Source organism: Mustela putorius, unplaced genomic scaffold, assembly GCF_011764305.1.
Source record: "Mustela putorius furo isolate JIRA1106 unplaced genomic scaffold, ASM1176430v1.1 tig00003987_pilon_pilon_pilon, whole genome shotgun sequence".
Lineage (NCBI taxonomy): Eukaryota > Metazoa > Chordata > Mammalia > Carnivora > Mustelidae > Mustela > Mustela putorius.
The window spans coordinates 4,051,466-4,071,075 of record NW_025422126.1 but is presented as its reverse complement, the minus strand read 5'-3'; the positions used below and the strand labels follow the sequence as shown (position 1 = coordinate 4,071,075).

General features: G+C 40.9%; 1 protein-coding gene across 3 annotated transcripts in view; it reads left to right on the top strand.

Annotated features, from left to right (window-relative positions):
- Window positions 1-1,844: 1,844 nt before the first annotated feature.
- FCHSD2 (FCH and double SH3 domains 2) overlaps window positions 1,845-19,610 on the top strand; it is a 295,400-nt gene continuing 277,634 nt past the window's right edge. The window contains exons 1-2 of one of the 3 annotated variants that reach the window (XM_045071387.1): window positions 1,845-2,603; window positions 4,352-4,449. In XM_045071387.1, coding sequence (XP_044927322.1) covers window positions 2,583-2,603; window positions 4,352-4,449 — 119 coding nt within the window. In that variant the 5' untranslated portion in view covers window positions 1,845-2,582. Of the gene's footprint in view, window positions 2,604-4,232; window positions 4,257-4,351; window positions 4,450-19,610 lie in introns of those variants that run through there. The other 2 variants (XM_004768108.3, XM_045071388.1) reach the window with 2 other exon arrangements.

The window sequence follows — 19,610 nt, the reverse complement described above, 5'->3', positions numbered from 1 at the left end:
AATCCTCCACTCTAGGAAAAGAGAAGTGATGGGAAGCTAATCTCTGAGCCAGACTAGTTGCACCAGGACTAAGATCCAGCAAATCTTTGTTGAGCACCTTCTGTGGCATAACACTGCATCTGGACAAGCACTGTTACCCCTCCCCGACGAACCCAGTGTCACTCACGGAATGGCTGGTCTGGAACTCAGCCTTGCTGAAGGCTGAGGCGGATTGTCTTGCTAACTTTTGTATCCCCAGTGTCTGCCACAAGGCTTGGCACAAAGCAGGATCTTAGCAAATATTTTTTGAATGAATGATGAATCTATACACATTCATTGAGCACTGACTATGTACCAGGCCTTGTGTTAGAAGAAATTCCATTTAATACAACAAGCCTGCAGGGCTGGTATTATGTCCCCAATTTACAAGTTAGAAAATAAACACTGGAAGCGTCAAACTGATCAGCTCAAGGCCTCACCATGGACTGGTGCTGAAAGTGAGACTGGAGCCCCGTCTGGCTACCTTGGGCTTCAGGTCTGGGGTCCCACAGCTGTCAGGGAGCTATGCCTCTGCCCACCTGGCTCCATTGCCCCAGGCCTTCCCTGATAGTGACTGTGGGCTCTGGTGAAGGGCTGACTTTTGAATAGCCTGAAGGAAACTAGAAAAAAAAAAAAAAAAAAAAAGCCTGATCTCCTAGTTCCTACAACTTGACTCATGCATAACTCTGATTCTATCACCTTCCTGTACAAGAATCTAAGTAATCTGAGGTGAACAACCTGGATTCGAGTCCCATCTTCCCAATTTCTGGCCACTTGTGGCCTCAGCCAGTATACTTGGATCTCTCCAGACCTCAGTGACTTTCTTCTTTTGCCTGACTACGCTTCTGAGAACAGTTGTCTGGGACCCCAGCTTCTGATAAAACCGTGAGGCGATCTAGCTCACCCTCCGCACATCCACGTAGCTCTGGAAGAGGTATTTTCGTTTTTCTAAGGACCCCCAAGGGAGGCTGAAACCCCTGTCTGAACAGGGCGGGAACGTAGGTGGAGGGGGCTGCCCGGATGAACAGCCCCAGTGACAGAGGAAGGCAGATCTCAGTCAGAGGCACAGAGTGGACTGACACCCAGAAGTCCTGACTCCCAGACAAGAGCTTCCTCTGTTGCCCTTGCTGCCTCCTCTACTTTTCTTCATGGTTATCATCTGCACATGTTTTTTGTTTTGTTTTGTTTTGTTTTATGACCCACAGAACCCTTCGTGACGCAGAGTCTAGTCTTGCTGTGTGAAAAATATCTCCTATGGGCACTAGCCTCTCCATCTGTGAATTGGGGATTCTGATCTTAAGGACCTCACGGTTCCCCTCCAGCACAGAATCCGAGCTCTTTGACGAGAATGCCCTGTAGCAGAGAGCCGTTTTCTTCTCTGCGAGGCCACGAGATATTCCCCCTGCCCGGCACCGCAGCAGTGGGCACCTGTGGCCCGCTGAGGAAGAACTTGTCGATGCTCGCCCCCTCACGCTTGGCTATCTGGCCAGCGCATTCGCTCGCCAGAGAAGGTATTGGAAGACCGGAAAGAAGTGGAACTCTCCTGCTGTCACAAGCATGCTACCCTTCGCGTACAGTAAAAACTTCACTCTGAATGTCGTCCCCTCACCCCAACACACAGACACACACAAAAGCACTGCAGCCCAAAAGCCGGCAGGAGGCGGGGGCGGCTTGTGCGCGTGCGTCGGCGCAGAGCCCTCTACCGCCCACGTGCGCGGCCCCGATCGGAGGCGCGCGCCCGGTCGCCTGGCGGGAAGGCGCGCGTGAAGCCCCCGTCTGGCTCTGGGTGTGGGGGAGGGAGGACTGGAGGCGTTTGGAACGTGCCACTCTCGGAGACAACGGGGGGATTTTCGCGCTCCTCTAGCGTTTCTACCCCTCCTATTCGCCGATCGATCCGTTAGTTCCCCCACGCCGAGATCCGAAGCCCCGCGCCGCGGCCACGCTCCCTCCCTCCAGCGTGGCCCAGCCCCTGGAACCCCGCTTTGGACTGTGTTGTCCCCTCTGCTGCCGGAGCGGGGCGCTGCGCCACACGGTGGGGCCGGAAATTCCCGCGGCCCGAGTGGAGGAGCCGAAGCCGAGAGCGCGGCACCGCCTTCCACCTTCCCGGGCCGGGCGGGGGCGTTGGGCCCAGCGAGGGCTGGGCTGCTTGAGTGGGGGCGGGAGGCCGCGTCTGCGAGGAGCTGCGGCGCGGGCGGGCGGGGAACGGGACAACGCTGCTGCTCGAAAGCCTTTCGGCGAGCTCGGAGACCCTGCGCCCCAGCTCCTGGGCTCCCGCCTCCTCGCGGTCTCCGCCTCCTTCCCTCACACACCCCCCGGGCCGCCGGAGCCCCAGGCCTTCCCGGCGCTCCTCCTCCTTCTCTTCACACTCGCGGTCCGACCTGAGTCCTCCAGCCGCCTGCCGGCCTTGCCTTGCTCCCTGCCGGGCGAGTCCTCGTTCTCAGGCTCTCCTTGCACACGCACACACACATACACACGCTTGCCGGGCCTCCCCTCCTCACGGCCCCCCATCTCCTCGTCCGAGCTGACGCCGCCGTCGGGGGGAGGATTGATGTCCCTTAAGCATCATGCAGCCGCCGCCGAGGAAGGTGAGGGTGCAGTTGGGGGGCTTTTGCGGTTTGGGAGGGATGTGTACAAGGGACGCTGCTGGGGCGCCCCCTCCCCCTTTCCGCAAGGGGCCGTGACCGCCGTCGTCTCGGGCTTGTCACCGAGTTGCCGCTGGCTTCAGTCGGGGGCCACGCGGATGAGGTGTCTTTCCGACGAAGGGGCTGCTTCCTTCCATCGCACGGGAGACCCCCATACATTTCACAGGAGTTTCGGGTGTGCATTTGTATGTGTGCGCGCGCATGGCAGTGCTGCTCGCTGCAAAGTGCATTCTCGGGGCTGCACCGAGGGGAGGCGGGGAGCCCCTGCAGCTTCTGAGCCTGTGCTTGTGTGATTGTTTAGTCTGCGCCAGGTTTGAGCCCTCCGGCTGCTTGTCGCCACCCTTGCCCATTTGATCATTTTCAGGGAATTTGTTTCCAGCCTAGCGGTAAGGTTCGGCCTGCCTTTCCCACGGGGCGGCCGAAAAGAAGTTAGACTAGTCACCGCCCCCCACCCCAGGGGAAAACAAGAAATTAAGCCTTCCCCCCACACCCCTAGTCCTGCCCCGCCCCTCCAGCTAGGGGGCCAGGAGGCTGGTGCTGTCCCCGGAGAGCGAGAGCCGGGCGGTGCGTGGCGTGTGCACCGCGATCTGGGCTTGGGGTGGGAGTGACGGGTGCTCTCGGCGTGTCAGCGGCTCCCCCCGCTGCGCCCTTCGAGAACTGTTTCGCTGCCCTCTTCCCCAGCGTTCTCAAGGGCTGAGGCTGTGTCCTTGTCTTTTTAATTCTGCAGATGGTTACTGAGTGTCTACCCTGGGCATTGGGTGGAGAATGCTGTTCTGTCCTCCCCTCGTGGGCAAACATTTGCTGAATGCCTAACTCGCTCGCGTCTGCTTCTTCTTTTTCTCTTTCTTAATCCGTGTTTCTCCAGTTAAGTGACTCTTTTTTCTTTCACACATGTACCTCCACCCCTCCCGCTTAGCCCCTCTCCGCGGCGGCGGCAGGGATTCCAGGCCCACTGAAACCTGGAACCCTGGGGTCCGGGCCTGGCTGGCGAGGCACTGGACAGCTTGCATTTGCTGTTCTGTTTGAAGTGGAGCCGCCACGGGGACCGGCTTGCTGGGGTGGCTTAAAAGCACTGCATATGCTGGAAGGTCACTTTTGCTTTCTCCTTTGTGAGAAAGAGATTGTGATTTGATGCGCTGTCAGCGAGCTGGCATCCCGAGACTGTGCTTTCTTGCAGCCATTATGGGATGATTTATGTAGTCAATTTATGCATATAATTTCATGATTGTGTAAATTTTGGCCATTATATATTAGACATTCCTATACTCACGTCTGCCATCTATACTCAGCTCACCTCTCCTGGTGGTTGAGGTCTTTGAATCTTTTTTGGAAGAAATTAAAAAAAAAACCTCTGAGAAGACTACTACATATGTATTAAGCTTGTGCATGAAAAGGAATGACTGGTGTTTATTTTGCATTTCTTTAATCTGTAATTTTTATACTCTTTTACTTTCATTTACCCTCTTTCAGGATATTTGGCTAGATTTCTCATTGTGTCCTCAGGAAACAAAATTAGGTAACTAGTAATGGATTTATGGCCTTTACGGTAGAAACGAGCAAGAGGTATATATTCTGTAGGGGAGAAATGAGCAAGAGGTATATATTCTGACAACAATTAAGTATTTTGCTTAAGTAATGACTTTGTTTTTAAAATTGCAGTTAAGGCCTTCATAATATATGGTATATTTTAGGTGAAAGTTACACAAGAACTGAAAAACACTCAAGTTGAGCAGATGACAAAACTTCAAGCCAAACATCAAGCAGAATGTGATTTACTTGAAGATATGAGGTAAGGTTATAATAAATAGTATAAGAACTTTTATATCTTTGTTTCAAAGAACCATTGAGTTACCAAGCCCCAGGAACTGATGATGGAATTTCCTTTTGGATTTCCTGCTTTAATGCTGTTAGAGCTTTGACTCAGCTAGGAATTATAACTGGAACTAATGCAATACAAACTTTTTTTTTTCCTTTAGTGGTGGAACCTATAATCTACACATACTATCATGAAAAAACAAGGCTCTTAAAAATTATTAAATTATAGGGGCGCCTGGGTGGCTCAGTGGGTTAAGCCGCTGCCTTCGGCTCAGGTCATGATCTCAGAGTCCTGGGATCGAGTCCCGCATCGGGCTCTCTGCTCAGCAGAGAGCCTGCTTCCCTCTCTCTCTCTCTCTCTCTGCCTGCCTCTCCATCTACTTGTGATTTCTCTCTGTCAAATAAATAAAATAAAATCTTTAAAAAAAATATTAAATTATAATTATTAAAGTAAAAATTCTTATTTAAATAATCTTTCCACTGAATTGTAACATTTACTGACCTTAATGATTTCACAGAGATTTTTAAACTGACACCTCTGGTTAATAGTTAATATCTGGGGGTGAGCCTGTCAACCTCAGACTATTGTATGCTGACACTATTTGTCAGAACATGACAAATACAATTCTGTCTTTGAACATTAAATTTAGTGGGAAATATGTTTATCATATTTTGTCATTAAAGTTACCTGTATTCGTAATTAAGACAATTCTAAATAAATAAGCCATCTTGCCAGCATTGTGAAAATCAGTATCTTTATAGAGGGAAGCATGACTCATTTTACTGAAAGAAACACCACTGTTTTAACAATCCTGTAATACAAATTGACAGCTCAACAAATATATTTTTATAAAGGATAGAAGATAAGTTGCATGTTGAAACAGAGTGGCTACAATTCTTATTTCCCTTTAGTAACACATTTATCAAATTGGCATTGGGTCTATAAGCTTTATCTGTTGCCTATTTCTCCTGTGGTGCATGACCTCATGTTGACTTCATGAATAATATGATCTGTGTGTTGTTATAATAAAATTTTGTGTTTGGATAGTTGAATTGTTTGGAGCCCAAACATTTTAGTTTAAAGAGCTCCATTTTTCCTGCCCCATATTTAATTTAGGTACTACTTATAACTATTTCTCCTGTCTGTTCAGGGTTTCTAACTAGGGCATATAAATGTAGGCTTATCCAAACTTGAATATACTAAGATCATTGTTTTCTCACTGGGAAGTATTCTATTTTAATTCTGCATTAGTTTCCTTTTGTTTTTCATGTGGCCACAGGGGAATTTTTAGACTTAAATAATTCCTGTGCAAAATACCTGAAGCTCTTTGTAAGGTTAAAAATTAAGTTTTAGGGGCACCTGGGTGGCTCAGTGGGTTAAGCCTCTGCCTTCAGCTTTGGTCATGATCCCAGGGTCCCGAGATCGAGCCCCGCATTGGGGTCTCTGCTCAGCAGGGAGTGTGCTTCCCCTTCTCTCTCTCTCTGCCTGCCTCTCTGTCTGCTTGTGATCTCTGTTAAATAAATAAAAATAAAATCTTAAAAAAAAAATAAGTTTTAGGGGCACCTGGGTGGCTCAGTGGGTTAAGCCTCTCCCTTTGGCTCAGGTCATGACCTCAGGGTTCTGGGATCAAGCCCCGCATCTAGCTCTCTGCTCAGGGGGGAGCCTGCTTCTCCCCGCACCCCCGCCACGTCTGCCTGCCTCTCTGCCTACTTGTGACCCCTGTCAGATAAATAAATAAAATCTTAAAAAAAAAAAAAATCAAGTTTTAAACATCTATTAAGTGAAATACGGTACTGTAGTAGCACTCTCTAGATGAAGAAAGTAATAAATTTTTGGAAGCAGTTTTGTAAGGCCAAATTAGCAAGTTAGGCTTCTCTGGGTATGGAAGGTCAGTGGTCATTAAACCCTGTGATTATATCTTCTAAAGACTTATTGTTTACATTCTTTTCTTTTTTTCCCTTACTGCCTATGCCTATACCTTAGTACCAGAGCTTATGGTCAGGTATGGGGACACATGATCACTGCTAAATTGATATAGGTTGTTCTGCTCCTGTTATTTATTTGTTTGTAGTATTGCTGATCCCATCACATTTCACTTGCCTTATTGCAAGAATATCCCAACTATTGCAGTAGTGTTCTCATATCTTCTACCCCTCAATCTCTTTTTTAAAGTCTGTCTTCCACATTGTCACCAGTTAGCTTTCTTTCCTTTCATTTTCTTTTTTTAAGATTTTATTTATTTGAGAGAGAGTGTGCACATGCAGGAGCAGGGGGAAGTAGCAGAGGGAGAGGGATAAGCAGACTACCTGCTTAGCAGGGAGTCTGACATGGGCTCAATCTCAGGACCCTGAGATCATTACCTGAGCTGAAGGCAGACGCTTAACCGATGGAGCCACCCAGGCGCCCCACCAGTTAGCTTTCTAAAAACATTGTTTATTATGTCCTGTGTTCTCTGTGTCCTCCTAGATAAAGACTACACACCTTGTTGTAGTATATATAACGCTCTGTAACCTAGCCACAAGCTTCCTTTCCTGTTGTAATAACTGCCATTTCATGCTTATTCATCCTTCCTTCTTATTCGCCTTGCCTTGGCCACTCAGGACTTCTGGTTATCTAATTGTGCTCTGTACATTCATTCCTTTAAATACACCATTCTCTTTGCCCGTTAATACCCTTCCTCCCACTTTTTCACTTGGCAAATTCTGGTTGCCACTAAGTTTGCAAGTTTGTTGATCTCTGTGATCTCAGAGGATTTTGATTTTGCACACGCTTTTGGCTTCGCCCCTCAGGTGAATTCCTTGAAGTCAGGGGGTAAGTCTTAATTCAGTTTTGTGTCTGTACCCTTTGTTTAGGCTGGCAAAATTGTTTAGTGAATGTAACTGGTTATATTTAAGTGTACCTTACTTGTTTTTAGGTGAAGTGTTTTATTGTTCTGTTTGTGCTAGCGTATTGTCTTTTGGGCTTGTGTTATACTTTGATTCATGTGGGCACTTGAAAACATACTGTACTATTTGATGTTGAGTATATATATTTACATATAATATATAAATACATAGATTGTTGGTGTTCCAAGAATTAGTAGATTCTTTATTCAAATGATATACGTTCTTCTTTTATATTAAATTCTTTTTTTTTTTTTTTAAGATTTTATTTATTTCTTTGACAGACAGAGATCACAAGTAGGCAGAGAGGCAGGCAGAGAGAGAGGGGAGGAAGCAGGTTCCTGGCCGAGCAGAGAGCCCGATGTGGGGCTTGATCCCAGGACACCAGGACCATGACCAGAGTGGAAGGCAGAGGCTGTAACCCATTGACCCATTCAGGTGCCCCTATATTAAGTTATTTCAGTGAATTCCTTCACTCCTATATAGTTGTGATCAGAATACCGTATTACCTCCTAATAGGTGAATTTATGTTTCTGATTTTTTTTTTCAATGATAATATTGAATTGGAAGTTGAAAATTGCATACACTTGTTATTCATAATAACTTTAGTTGCTTGAGAAAGGGGGTAGTTTGGCTTTTCTGGTCTGTCCTAGCAAGTAGAATGACATTTAAAAATTCATTAGCAAGGGCCTCCTGGGTGGCTCAGTGGGTTGAAGGCTCTGCCTTCAGCTCAGGTCATGATCCCAGGGTCCTGGGATTGAACCCCATATCGGGCTCTCTGCTCAGTGGGAGCCTGCTTCTTCTTCTCTCTCTATCTGCCCGCCTCTGTGCCTACATGTGATCCCTATCTATCAAATAAATAAATAAAATCTTAAAAAAAAATTCATTAGCAATTTCTGAACTTGAAGTTTTTATATGTATTATCTTGTAAAAGATCTTGCTTGTTGTCCCCACCCCCCCCACCTTTTTTTAAAGTACTTTATACCCGCAGTGTGGTACTTGAATCAAAACCTGGAAATCAAGAGTTGCGTGCTCTACGGACTGAACCAGCCAGGTGCCTTTGCTTTTCTTTATTTGAGAGTCCCATCCCCTTCCTCCCCACAAATAGTAGTCTTTCTCACCGATGCCTCAACCAGTATTATGCTCAATTTAAGTTAGTGTGAATTCACTCAAAAAAAGTGCAAATAGCTTTTCTTAATATAAAGAAATTACTAGTAGGCAGAGAAAAATTTTTTATTACTTTAAAAAGAGCGAAAAATTAAAAGACCACAATAATTATTAAGCTGTAAGTAGGAGATGTAATAGGAGATGTAGTGTATTAAGCTGTAAATAGACAATTTCATGCTGGGTTATGGCTGGTTTCCACTTCCTTCCCCCCTTCTCATCTTCTGGAATTTTGAAGGGAGGAAACCAGTTATGATACAGTATTTTTCCTTTGCTCTCCTCCCCTGCTTCAGTTCATTTTTTCCAGAGATGTATTTGGAAGCTGGTGTGTTGGGAGTAAAATATGAGAATGAAAGATAACTCATTTGTTGTTAATCAGGGACATTCCATGCTTTAGGGAGATTTTATACTGAAGTGTTTCCTGTTGACTTTTGTTGTCAGCAATAGACAAGGAAACTTTACTTTCTTTTTAGTTTTTTATTATTATTTTTTCTCTCTTTGCTTTCTAAAACCATGTGTAAATTTCTAAATACTACAGCTTATATATTATTTATTAATATTATATATTTCATATTGTTTATTCTTATGATGTACTAAGTAGAGTCAATAAAGAAAGTTCTTTGCAGGGATCTTGAGTATAAAGAACTACCTTCTTAGCAGACATTTTTAGGTCATTATATAATTTGGAAAAACCATAGAATTTTAGAGTCAGTTGAACACTGTCATGTTTGTCAATGAAAATGGAAACTGAGGCACAGTGAGATGAAGTGAATCATACTGAGAAAAAAATGCTATTTCTCTAATTTCTAGTCTAGTGCATTATCCTATCTCTCTGTATTATCCAAGCTTTTAATCAAGGAAATCATCATAAGTCCCATTTCTTGAAACATTTTGCCTATCAAATAGTACATTTTAACTAATAATTTTTCTTTCTTTTAATTTTTCATACATCAGGCTGTCAATCAGCTTTGAATCAGTATTTTAAAACTACTGACATGAGTCCAGACAAAGGCAAAGATACTTGAAACTTTACCTCAGAGAAGGCTGAGTGTATGGTTTCTCACAGATGTTCTGAAAAATGGAAACAAGCTTAAAAAGCACCTGTCTTTTCTTTGTAGAAACCTGGAGGTCTAGTGACCTCAAGTGAGGAATTACTGTACTATATGTTACCTTCTATAAACTGTAAGTTTGTGGGACTCACCGGGGATTGGATTCTTGACTATTTATGGATGCTCTGAGAATTTTTTCATTGTCTCAGAGACTGTTATGTCTAGAAGGGAACCTTAGAAGTAATCTGGTCTAGACTGTTTTTTAAAAAAGTTATATTGTATTGATATATAATTCATATACCATGCAATTAACCTATTTAAAGTTTTTAATATATTCATGGGATTGTATGACTATCAACACTTAAACCTGAGAACATTTTGCTTCCCCAAAAAGAAACTCTGTACTGATTAGCAATCACTTCCATAATTTTCTCTAGCCTTAAGCAATTACTTTCCTTTTCTATAGAAATGGACTCTGTAAAAATGAAATAATACAGTGTGTGGTCTTCTGTGACTGGTTTTACTTAGCATAATATTTTCAAGGTTCATCCGTGTTACAGCATCAGTACTTCATTCCTCTTTATTGCTGAATAATACTTTGTTGGATGGATGTACCACCACATTTAATAACCTGCTTATCAGTTGATAATTTTTTGGCTGTTATGAATAATGTTCCCTTGAACATTCATGTACAAATTTTTGTGTGGACTTACGTTTTCATTTATCTTGAGTATGAATCTGGTAGTGGAATTGCTGGGTAATATGGTAACTCTGTTTAACTTTTTGAGGAACTTTCAAACTGATTTCCAAAGTGGCTCCACCATTTTATATTCCCACTAGCAGTCATGTTATGAAGGTTCCAGTTTTTCTACATCATTGCTGATGCTTATTATTGTCTGTCTTTTGGTTTTAGCCATCCTAAAGGGTGTGAAGTGGTATTGTTGTGGCTTTTATTTGCATTTCTCTAATAGTCTGTGATATTGAGCATTTTGTCATGTGTTTATTAGCCATTTGTATATCTTCTTTGGAGAAATGTCTGTTCAGATCTTTTGCCCATTTTTAAATTGGGTTATTTGTCTTATTGCATTATAAGAGTTCTATATGTATATGTATATGTATATATATGTAAGTTATTTGATTTGCAAATATATACAGTATTTGCTAAATTTTTCCCACTCTGTAAGAATCACCTGAAGTGATTCAGACACGCATTAAATTTTGAGTTACTGAAGCAGTAGAAAGGATAAGGACTTTGAAGGTAGACCAGAGATTGAAACCCAACTCTGCCGCTTATTAGTAGGGTAATCTTGGACAAGTTACTAAGGTTCTGTGAGCCTCATATTTCATATATGTAAAATAAGGTTGGTACCTACCTTTTTTGCTTTTTTTGTAAAAGTTAAATGAGATACATGAAATGCTGAGCATGGTAGATCTTCAGCATTGGTAGCTGCTATTGTTAGTGGAAATTAGAGCCTAGGAAGAGGGATGTTGTCTTATTCAAGGTAACAGTGGAGGTTTTTATGTTTCATTAATTCTAAGAAGCACAGTTTTTTTGTTTTTGTTTTTACATTCTTCTGAAATCCAGATACATCCAGAGTTGGTTTTGGCTTTGATGTAGTTGTCAGTGTCTCTTCACGCATAGAACTTGAATACCTATTGGCAAACTTGAAAGAAAATCCCAGAGTTAATGGTTGGAATACAAATGTTGGGTCAGCTGGGCTTTTGATGGTGCAGAGGATGATATTGTGTGGAAAAATACAGGTATCAATGATTGATTCAGAACAGTGGTTCAGAAGAGCTTGACTCCTGATTGTGACCAGTTTATGCATCAGTTTATCTTTTTAAAATTATGCACAAGAGTAATATATCCTAAAAAATCTGACTAAATAAGTTTAAAAGCACTCTTTCAATAAGTGTAAATAAAAATTGTAAGTGGTAGGGTTTTGTATCAATTTAGTTGGCAGCATTTTTTCTTAGTGGAATATAATGTGTCTTGGAATTAGTGTTTTTGATATGATGAAAACTGGAAATAGCTAATCAGATACTGGACCTGGGTCTTTTAAAATTGTAAATTGCTTCTCAATTCAGTGTTCTTCCTTTTTAAAAAAAATTTTAAAATTTATTTTTTAGAAGGAGGGAGGGGGAGAGGGAGAAAGAGAACTTTTTTTTTTAAGTTACAGAGGTAGAATTCAGTGATTAATCAGTCTTACATAATACCCAGTGCTCATTACATTACATGCCCTCACCCAGTACCCACATCCCCCTACCCGCCTCCCCTCCAGCAACCCTCAGTTTGTTTCCTATGATAAAGAGTCTCATATGTTTCCGGGAGAGGGAAAATCTTAAGCTGGGCATGGAGCCTGATTCAGGGCTTGATCTCACAACCCTGAGATCATGATCTGAACCAAAATCAAGAGTTGGATGCTTAGCTGACTGAGTCACCCAGGTGCCCCAGTATTCTTTCAGATGAGAACTTAAAATGATATAATCATGAGGGGAGAACTTTTTAAAAATAGGACTGCATGGAAAAAGATCAAATAGGACTGCATTTAACATTTCTTTGAATGAAAGGAAAAAAAAAGATTACCTGATTTTAAAATGAAAGGACAACATGGAATTTTAACTGACTAAATGAATTTACATTTTAAATATATACTTCTACATTATGATCAGTTCTGGAGCAGGGATACTAAGAGTAGGAGGTACAAACTAGGCAGAGGAGGAAATAGGGAAATACAGTTTGAAAGAATCTGTTTACTAAAACTTTTTATCACAGACCAATGCCTACTTGAAAGAGTAAGGGTTTTTTTTTAAAGTTATCAGCAGAGCTTTTTTTTTTTTTTTTTTTTTAAATTTTATTTATTTATCAGAGAGAGAGAGGGGAGAGAGCGAGCACAGGCAGACAGAATGGCAGGCAGAGGCAGAGGGAGAAGCAGGCTCCCCGCCGAGCAAGGAGCCTGATGTGGGACTCGATCCCAGGACGCTGGGATCATGACCTGAGCCGAAGGCAGCTGCTTAACCAACTGAGCCACCCAGGCGTCCCAAGAGTAAGGGTTTTAACAATACCTTTTCCTATTGCTCTTTAATGGTTTATGAACTCATAAGCCATTGTTCATAGATCCTTATGTGCTCCTAAAATATGAAGATTTGGTTGGAATGGCTATTGCAAACCACTGCAGAAGAAGTTGTTTAATGATTTATAGATTTATAGACTTGAACAGAGCGCTAGCTTAAGAGGCATGCAACTGGGGTATGGATCCTAGTCTTAATCTCTTATTAACTGTGTGACTTTGACCTTAAATCACCACAAGTCACTTAAACTTCTCTGAGCCTCATTCTCTTATTTGTAAAATGGTAATAATTATAATATCTTATGGGATTATTTTGGTAATTGAAACAAAGTAATGCATATAAAAGCTCTTTTGTATAGTGACATAATAGATGCTCAGTGAATGCATGTGGATTGTGATTATTATTTTTTTATACATTTTAATTTTTTTATTAACATATAATCTATTAGCCCCAGGGGTACAGGTCTGTGAATAGCCAGGTTTACACACTTCACAGCACTCACCATAGCACATACCTTCCTCAATGTCTATAACTGCTCCCCCCTACCAACTCTCAGTTTGTTTTATGAGATTAAGAGTCTTTTATGGTTTGTCTCCCTCCCGATCCCATCTTGTTTCATTTATTCTTTTCCTACCCCTCAAACCCCCAACATTGCATCTCAACTTCCTCATATCAGAGAGATCATATGATAATTGTCTTTCGTGGATTGTGATTATGTTAAGTAATTCAGAATACCAATTCAGAATTATGGTCTGTGACTGACTTATCCCCTAAAGAGTTACCTGGTGAGTTAAAAATGCAATGAGCCTTAAAGATAAATTATTCAAGTAATATTAAGAATTTCCTTCACTAAGTTCAGTAGTCCTTGGTACCGTCTATTTTTCTGTGTGTTGGTTATGATTCTTCTCATTATTGCTGTATGACTTCTGCAATTCCAAGCATGATGATCTTATACAATAGTGTTAGTGGAGGAAGAGGAGGGAAGGGCAGTTTATCTTTAATGCGAACTTTCCCTCTCTTCTTCTCCTCTTTCCTCTGAGAAGATAATTTCTACCAGAAATTATCTGAATAGACTTGACTTTATATCTTATTGGCTGAGTTTGGTTCATCTGCCTCTGCGTGCCTAGTTGCAAAGGAGGCTGGGAATATGATTATATTCTTGGAGAGGTGGTCTTTGCCAGCAAGAAATAAGTTTTTGGTGGCAGTGATATGGCTTTTTCCACATTACTGTTTTGCCCTTTTTGCCATAGGGACCAATTTCTAAGTTACTTCTAGTGTTTCCCATAAAAGTGTAAAAAATGTGTTGGGGTTTAATTGTGAAAGATAAAGCTGGAATAAGGAATTCCTTAGAAAACACTTGTATGCCCTCCTACTAATTTCTTTTGAATTCAGAGGCATAGGTCAGGAGTAGGTTTTTATATTTGCCGTAGGTAATGGCCCAATAGGCCAGTGGCCTCTTAATATTCTCCTCTTAGCAACACAGGAGTGGTTAAAAATCTAACCATTTACGGTTTTCTGATAATTTAGAGAAATGGTGGCCCAAGGACCCTCCAGGCAGTTGTGGTTTTGCTGAACTTCTTTTACTTCTCAGGTGAAAGCATTAATAAGTAGTGAAGGAGAAATAAGAGCTAGAATTACTCCTGGCTGAATAATTTGCCCCTTAATAATTGAGGATTGGCAGTTCAGTCTTGAAAATATAAAGTACTTGAGGAAGCCTGTGGTGGTAAGTTTATGTTTTTCTTTGTAAATTTTTTGAATGTTCATTTGAATTTCACAAATCCCATTCTGTTTTATTGGTGTCAGCCTTCAGGAATGATGTGATGCATAAGCAGGAGTTAGTTTCTAAGTATGGTTTGTGCTGTCCATTCTTCAGTGACTAATTTGGGAACTAGGCACAGAAACTTGTAACCTCGTCTTTTGTTCCATTGCTGCAGATTTCCTGTCATGTGTTGGTCAGGACTGAATAGAAGAACCTTAGCTGATAGTTTTATTTCATCTTATTTTGTCTTCACAGTATTCCTTGGTATGCTTTATTTTAAAATTCCGTTTTATTTTATTTATTTATTTACTTTTTTGCATTCACATCTCTTGTCATCCAGATGTTTTCTGTTTTGTGAAATTTGACATAATCCCAGTTCAAAAAGAAAATGTTATTTCTGGTGTTAGGAAAAGTTTTACCATGTCTGTGATTCCACAGGAAACAACTGGGAGAGTTATACTTCTTGATTATATTTTAGTGGTACTTGTTTTTCCCTCTTTGGTGGTTGGAGAATGGGGGCAAGAGGCAGAGACTTTTTATTACATAACATTTTTTTATGTTTTGAATTTTGAGTCACGTTAATTTTACCTACTCTGAAGACTAAAATTAGGTGATTCAGAATTGCTAAAAATTTGGCTTTTAATTAATTTTTAGTGAAGTTTTTTTATGTATTTTTATATTAACAGACTTTGCAGTTTATTTCTAGTATGTACAAATTTAAGAATACTTGATTTATAAACTTCTTTTCTTAGAATGACAGATCTTCAGCTGATTATAGTTCAGAGTTGGGGAAACAGGCTCTGTGTACTACTGTGTTTCTTTCTGCGTTGTGGATTTTTTTTTTATTCTGAAACAAGTACACATATTAAGTGGTTAGATTTCTCTCCAGCCTCAAGTTTTATTTTAGCTCACTTTATCCAAAGGCTTTACATTATAGTCATATTTTCAAATATTTTAAATAAAAATTTTTAAATATAGTCCTATTTTGAAATGTTTCTGTGGTAAAATGTATTTTGCATTATAAGCCAACTTCTTTCATGGGGGAATTGTTTTCTGTTTTGCTGTAGAGGTATTTTATGTAATAGTTTCCTTAGCTGTATTGAGCAAGTTGAATATTTTTTAATGCTGCCTTTTCTTCTCTTGCATTTTTAGCTGTACCTCTTTCTGTTTTTCAAGTGGTTGTTCTAGGTGTTACACCATGCATCTTTAATTTATCACTGTATACTTAGATATATTAAACCTTTCTACCTAAGGCACTTGCAAGAAGTCCAATTCTAATTACTTCATCCCAGACTTTGTGCTGCATACTTTATAAACTTCATAATATGAGATTAGTTTTGCTTTAATCTTTTGATTATCTTTTGAAGAGATTAAGACATAGAAAAAAGTCTTTTATATTTACTTACCAATTTTAACTTTTCTTTCTTTCCCCAGACCAGTAACATAGTTTTGAGTTTCTGTCTGGCATCATTTCCTTTTTTTCTAAAATTTAAAAAAAATTTTTGCAGTAGTTTTATTTATATAAAGTGTTTTTGTTTTAATATTTCAATTGGATATATTTAATGTGCAATATACATTATTAATTCTTCTTCACTAATATTAGCTTGCCTGTAGTGCTGTACAAGATATAATACAAATATTCTAATTACAATGTGTTATATACTAATACACTGATTTTGAGTTGTTTTTTTTTTTTTAAGATTTTATTTCTTTATTTGACAGATAGAGATCACAGGTAGGCAGAGAAGCAGGCAGAGGGAGAGGAGGAAGCAGGCTCCCTGCTGAGCAGAGAGCCCGATGCGGGGCCCGATCCCAGGACCCTGGGATCATGACCTGAGCCAAAGGCAGAGGCTTTAACCCACTGAGCCACCCAGGCGCCCCCTGATTTTGAGTTTTATAAGCAAATGTTTGTTGCATGATAGAGAACACTTTTTTCCTTGCTTTCATTAAGTACCCAGTAGGTTTCTTAATTTTAGAAATTTTAAAATAATGTTATGGGATTCTCCAAAGAAGACATACAAATGGATAACAGACATATGAAAAAATATTCATCATCATTAGCCATGAGGGAGATTCAAATCAAAACCACATTGAGATACCACCTTACACTAGTTAGAATAGCCAAAATCAATGAGCCAAACTTGTAAACAGCAAGTGTTGGAGAGGATATGCAGGTTGGTGGGAATGCAGGTTGGCACAGCCACTTTGGAAAACAGTATGGAGGTTCCTTAAGAAATTAAAAATAGAGCTATCCTATGAATCTGCAATTGCACCACTGGGTATTTACCCCAAAGATATAGGTGTAGTGCAAAGAAGGGCCATCTGTACCCCGATGTTCATAGCAGCAATGGCCCCAGTCGCCAAACTGTGGAAAGAACCAAGATGCCCTTCAATGGAAGAATGGATAAAGAAGATATGGTCCATATATACCGTGGAGTATTATGCCTCCATCAGAAAGGATGGTATCATTTCCTTTTGGGCTGAAGAACTTCTTCAGCGATTCTAGTGAGTTTTGGTGACAATTCTCTTAGCTTTTACTTCTCTGAAAATTGACACTAATTTTTGGAAGGTAATTTTTGCAGGATATTGAATTCTGGAAAGTGTGATGTGACTAATGTGGTATTTCTGTAATTATCATGCTGGTGGTTCACTGAACTTTTGGGATCCATACGTGATGTTTTTCAACAAACCTGAGAAATTTTGGACCATTATTTATTTCTTCAAATATTTTTTTTTTGCTCCATTTCTCTTCTTTCCTTTTTGGGTTCCAAGGATTTGCATATGTTATACTGTTTGATAATAATCTGTGTTCTTCAGAGTGGATAGTTTCTGTTGATTTGTTTTCTGGCTCATTGGCCCTTCTGTAATTAAAAAAATTTTTTTTTAAAAACATTTATTTATTTATTAGAGAGAGGGAGAACATGAGCAGGGGGAGGGGCAGAGGGAAAGAGGGAAAGTGAGAGAGAATCGTCAAGGAGATTCCCCACCGAGCACAGAGGCAATGTGGGGCTCAATCCCAGGACCCAGAGACAGTGACCTAAGCTAAAATCAAGAGTTGGATGCCTAACTGACTGAGCCACTCAAGTGCCCCTGTAATTTTTTTTTTTAAGATTTTATTTATTTATTTGACAGAGATCACAAGCAGGGAGAGAGGCAGGCAGAGAGAGATGGAGAAGCAGGCTCCCTGCCGAGCAGAGAGCCCGATGTGGGACTCGATCCCAGGACCCTGGGATCATGACCTGAGCTGAAGGCAGAGGCTTTAACCCACTGAGCCACCCAGGCGCCCCTAATTTTTTTTTTTTTAAAGAATTTTATTTTTGTGTAATCTCTGTATCAAGTGTGAGGCTCGAACTCACAACCCCTAGATCAAGAGTCACATGCTGTACTGACTGAGCCAGTCAGGTACCCCTCTTCTATAATTTTCAATCTGTTTCTAAGCCTATACAGTGTAATTTTCATTTTTGATACTTTACCTTTAAGTGCTTGAACATATTTATAGTTGCTATTTTAAAGCTCTTGGCTGTTGTTTCCAACATTGGAGTCTTCTTGTGATCTGTTTCTATTGGCTGCTTCCAGCCCTCCCTCCTGATTATGGGTCACACTTTCCTGCTTATCTTCATACCTAGTAAGTTTTGATTATTTGGACTTTGTGGATGGCACACTATGGGAAATCTTAGTTATGTTGTCTTTTTTAAAGAGTGTTGAATTTTGGCATTTCCACTGAAAGCCTGAGTGCCCAGGGTGTGCAGAAATGTCTCCACTCTGGCTGAACTGGAATTCTGATGTCTCCTAGTAGTGTGCAGCTTCTGGTATATGTTCAGCTCTCAGGCCTACAGCAGTGATTGTTCTAGGTCTCATGGAGTCTCACCCTGCTTATGTGTAGCCTGGTACTCTCAGCCAACAGTGCCTAAGGAGACCCCATGCAGATTTCTGGGGCCACCCTTTCTGCATTGTTGCCTGCTCTCCAGTATCCTGTCATATAAACTCTAGCCACTCTGCTAGCCCAGAACTCTGATTTTTTCATTCATAAGACCTTCATGCTTGGCCTAGGCTTCACTTCCCCGTGATACATTTGGGAAAGTGTCCCAGGCAGAAAGCTGGGGCAGATGTGGTATGCCAGTACTGCCGGTGGTTTCACTCCTGAAAATAGTAGAGTCATAGATTTTGTCTAGTTTCATAGATGTTACCCAAGGAGGGCTGGTCTGGTATCAGTTTAATTCATCATGGCTAGAAAAAGTCCATTTCTTGGATGTATTGGAGGAAGATATTTAACTGTCTTTATTTTTTTTTTTTTTTTTTTTCTCTTTTTTATTTTATTTATTTATTTATTTATTTATTTATTTTAAAGAAAATGATTTCTGTAATGGTTACATTTCTTCCTTTGGGTTTTTTTTTTATTTTTTATAAACATATATTTTTATCCCCAGGGGTACAAGTCTGTGAATCACCAGGTTTACACACTTCACAGTACTCACCAAAGCACATACCCTCCCCAATGTCCATAATCCCACCCCCTTTTCCCAAACCCCCTCCCCCCAGCAACCCTCAGTTTGTTTTGTGAGATTAAGAGTCACTTATGGTTTGTCTCCCTCCCAATCCCATCTTGTTTCATTTATTCTTCTCGTACACACTTAAGCCCCCATGTTGCATCACCACTTCCTCATATCAGGGAGATCATATGATAGTTGTCTTTCTCTGCTTGACTTATTTCGCTAAGCATGATATGCTCTAGTTCCATCCATGTTGTCGCAAATGGCAAGATTTCATTTCTTTTGATGGCTGCATAGTATTCCATTGTGTATATATACCACATCTTCTTGATCCATTCATCTGTTGATGGACATCTAGGTTCTTTCCATAGTTTGGCTATTGTGGACATTGCTGCTATAAACATTCGGGTGCACGTGCCCCTTTGGATCACTATGTTTGTATCTTTAGGGTAAATACCCAATAGTGCAATTGCTGGGTCATAGGGCAGTTCTATTTTCAACATTTTGAGGAACCTCCATGCTGTTTTCCAGAGTGGCTGCACCAGCTTGCATTCCCACCAACAGTGTAGGAGGGTTCCCCTTTCTCTGCATCCTCGCCAGCATCTGTCATTTCCTGACTTGTTGATTTTAGCCATTCTGACTGGTGTGAGGTGATATCTCATTGTGGTTTTGATTTGTATTTCCCTGATGCCGAGTGATATGGAGCCTGTCTTTAAAT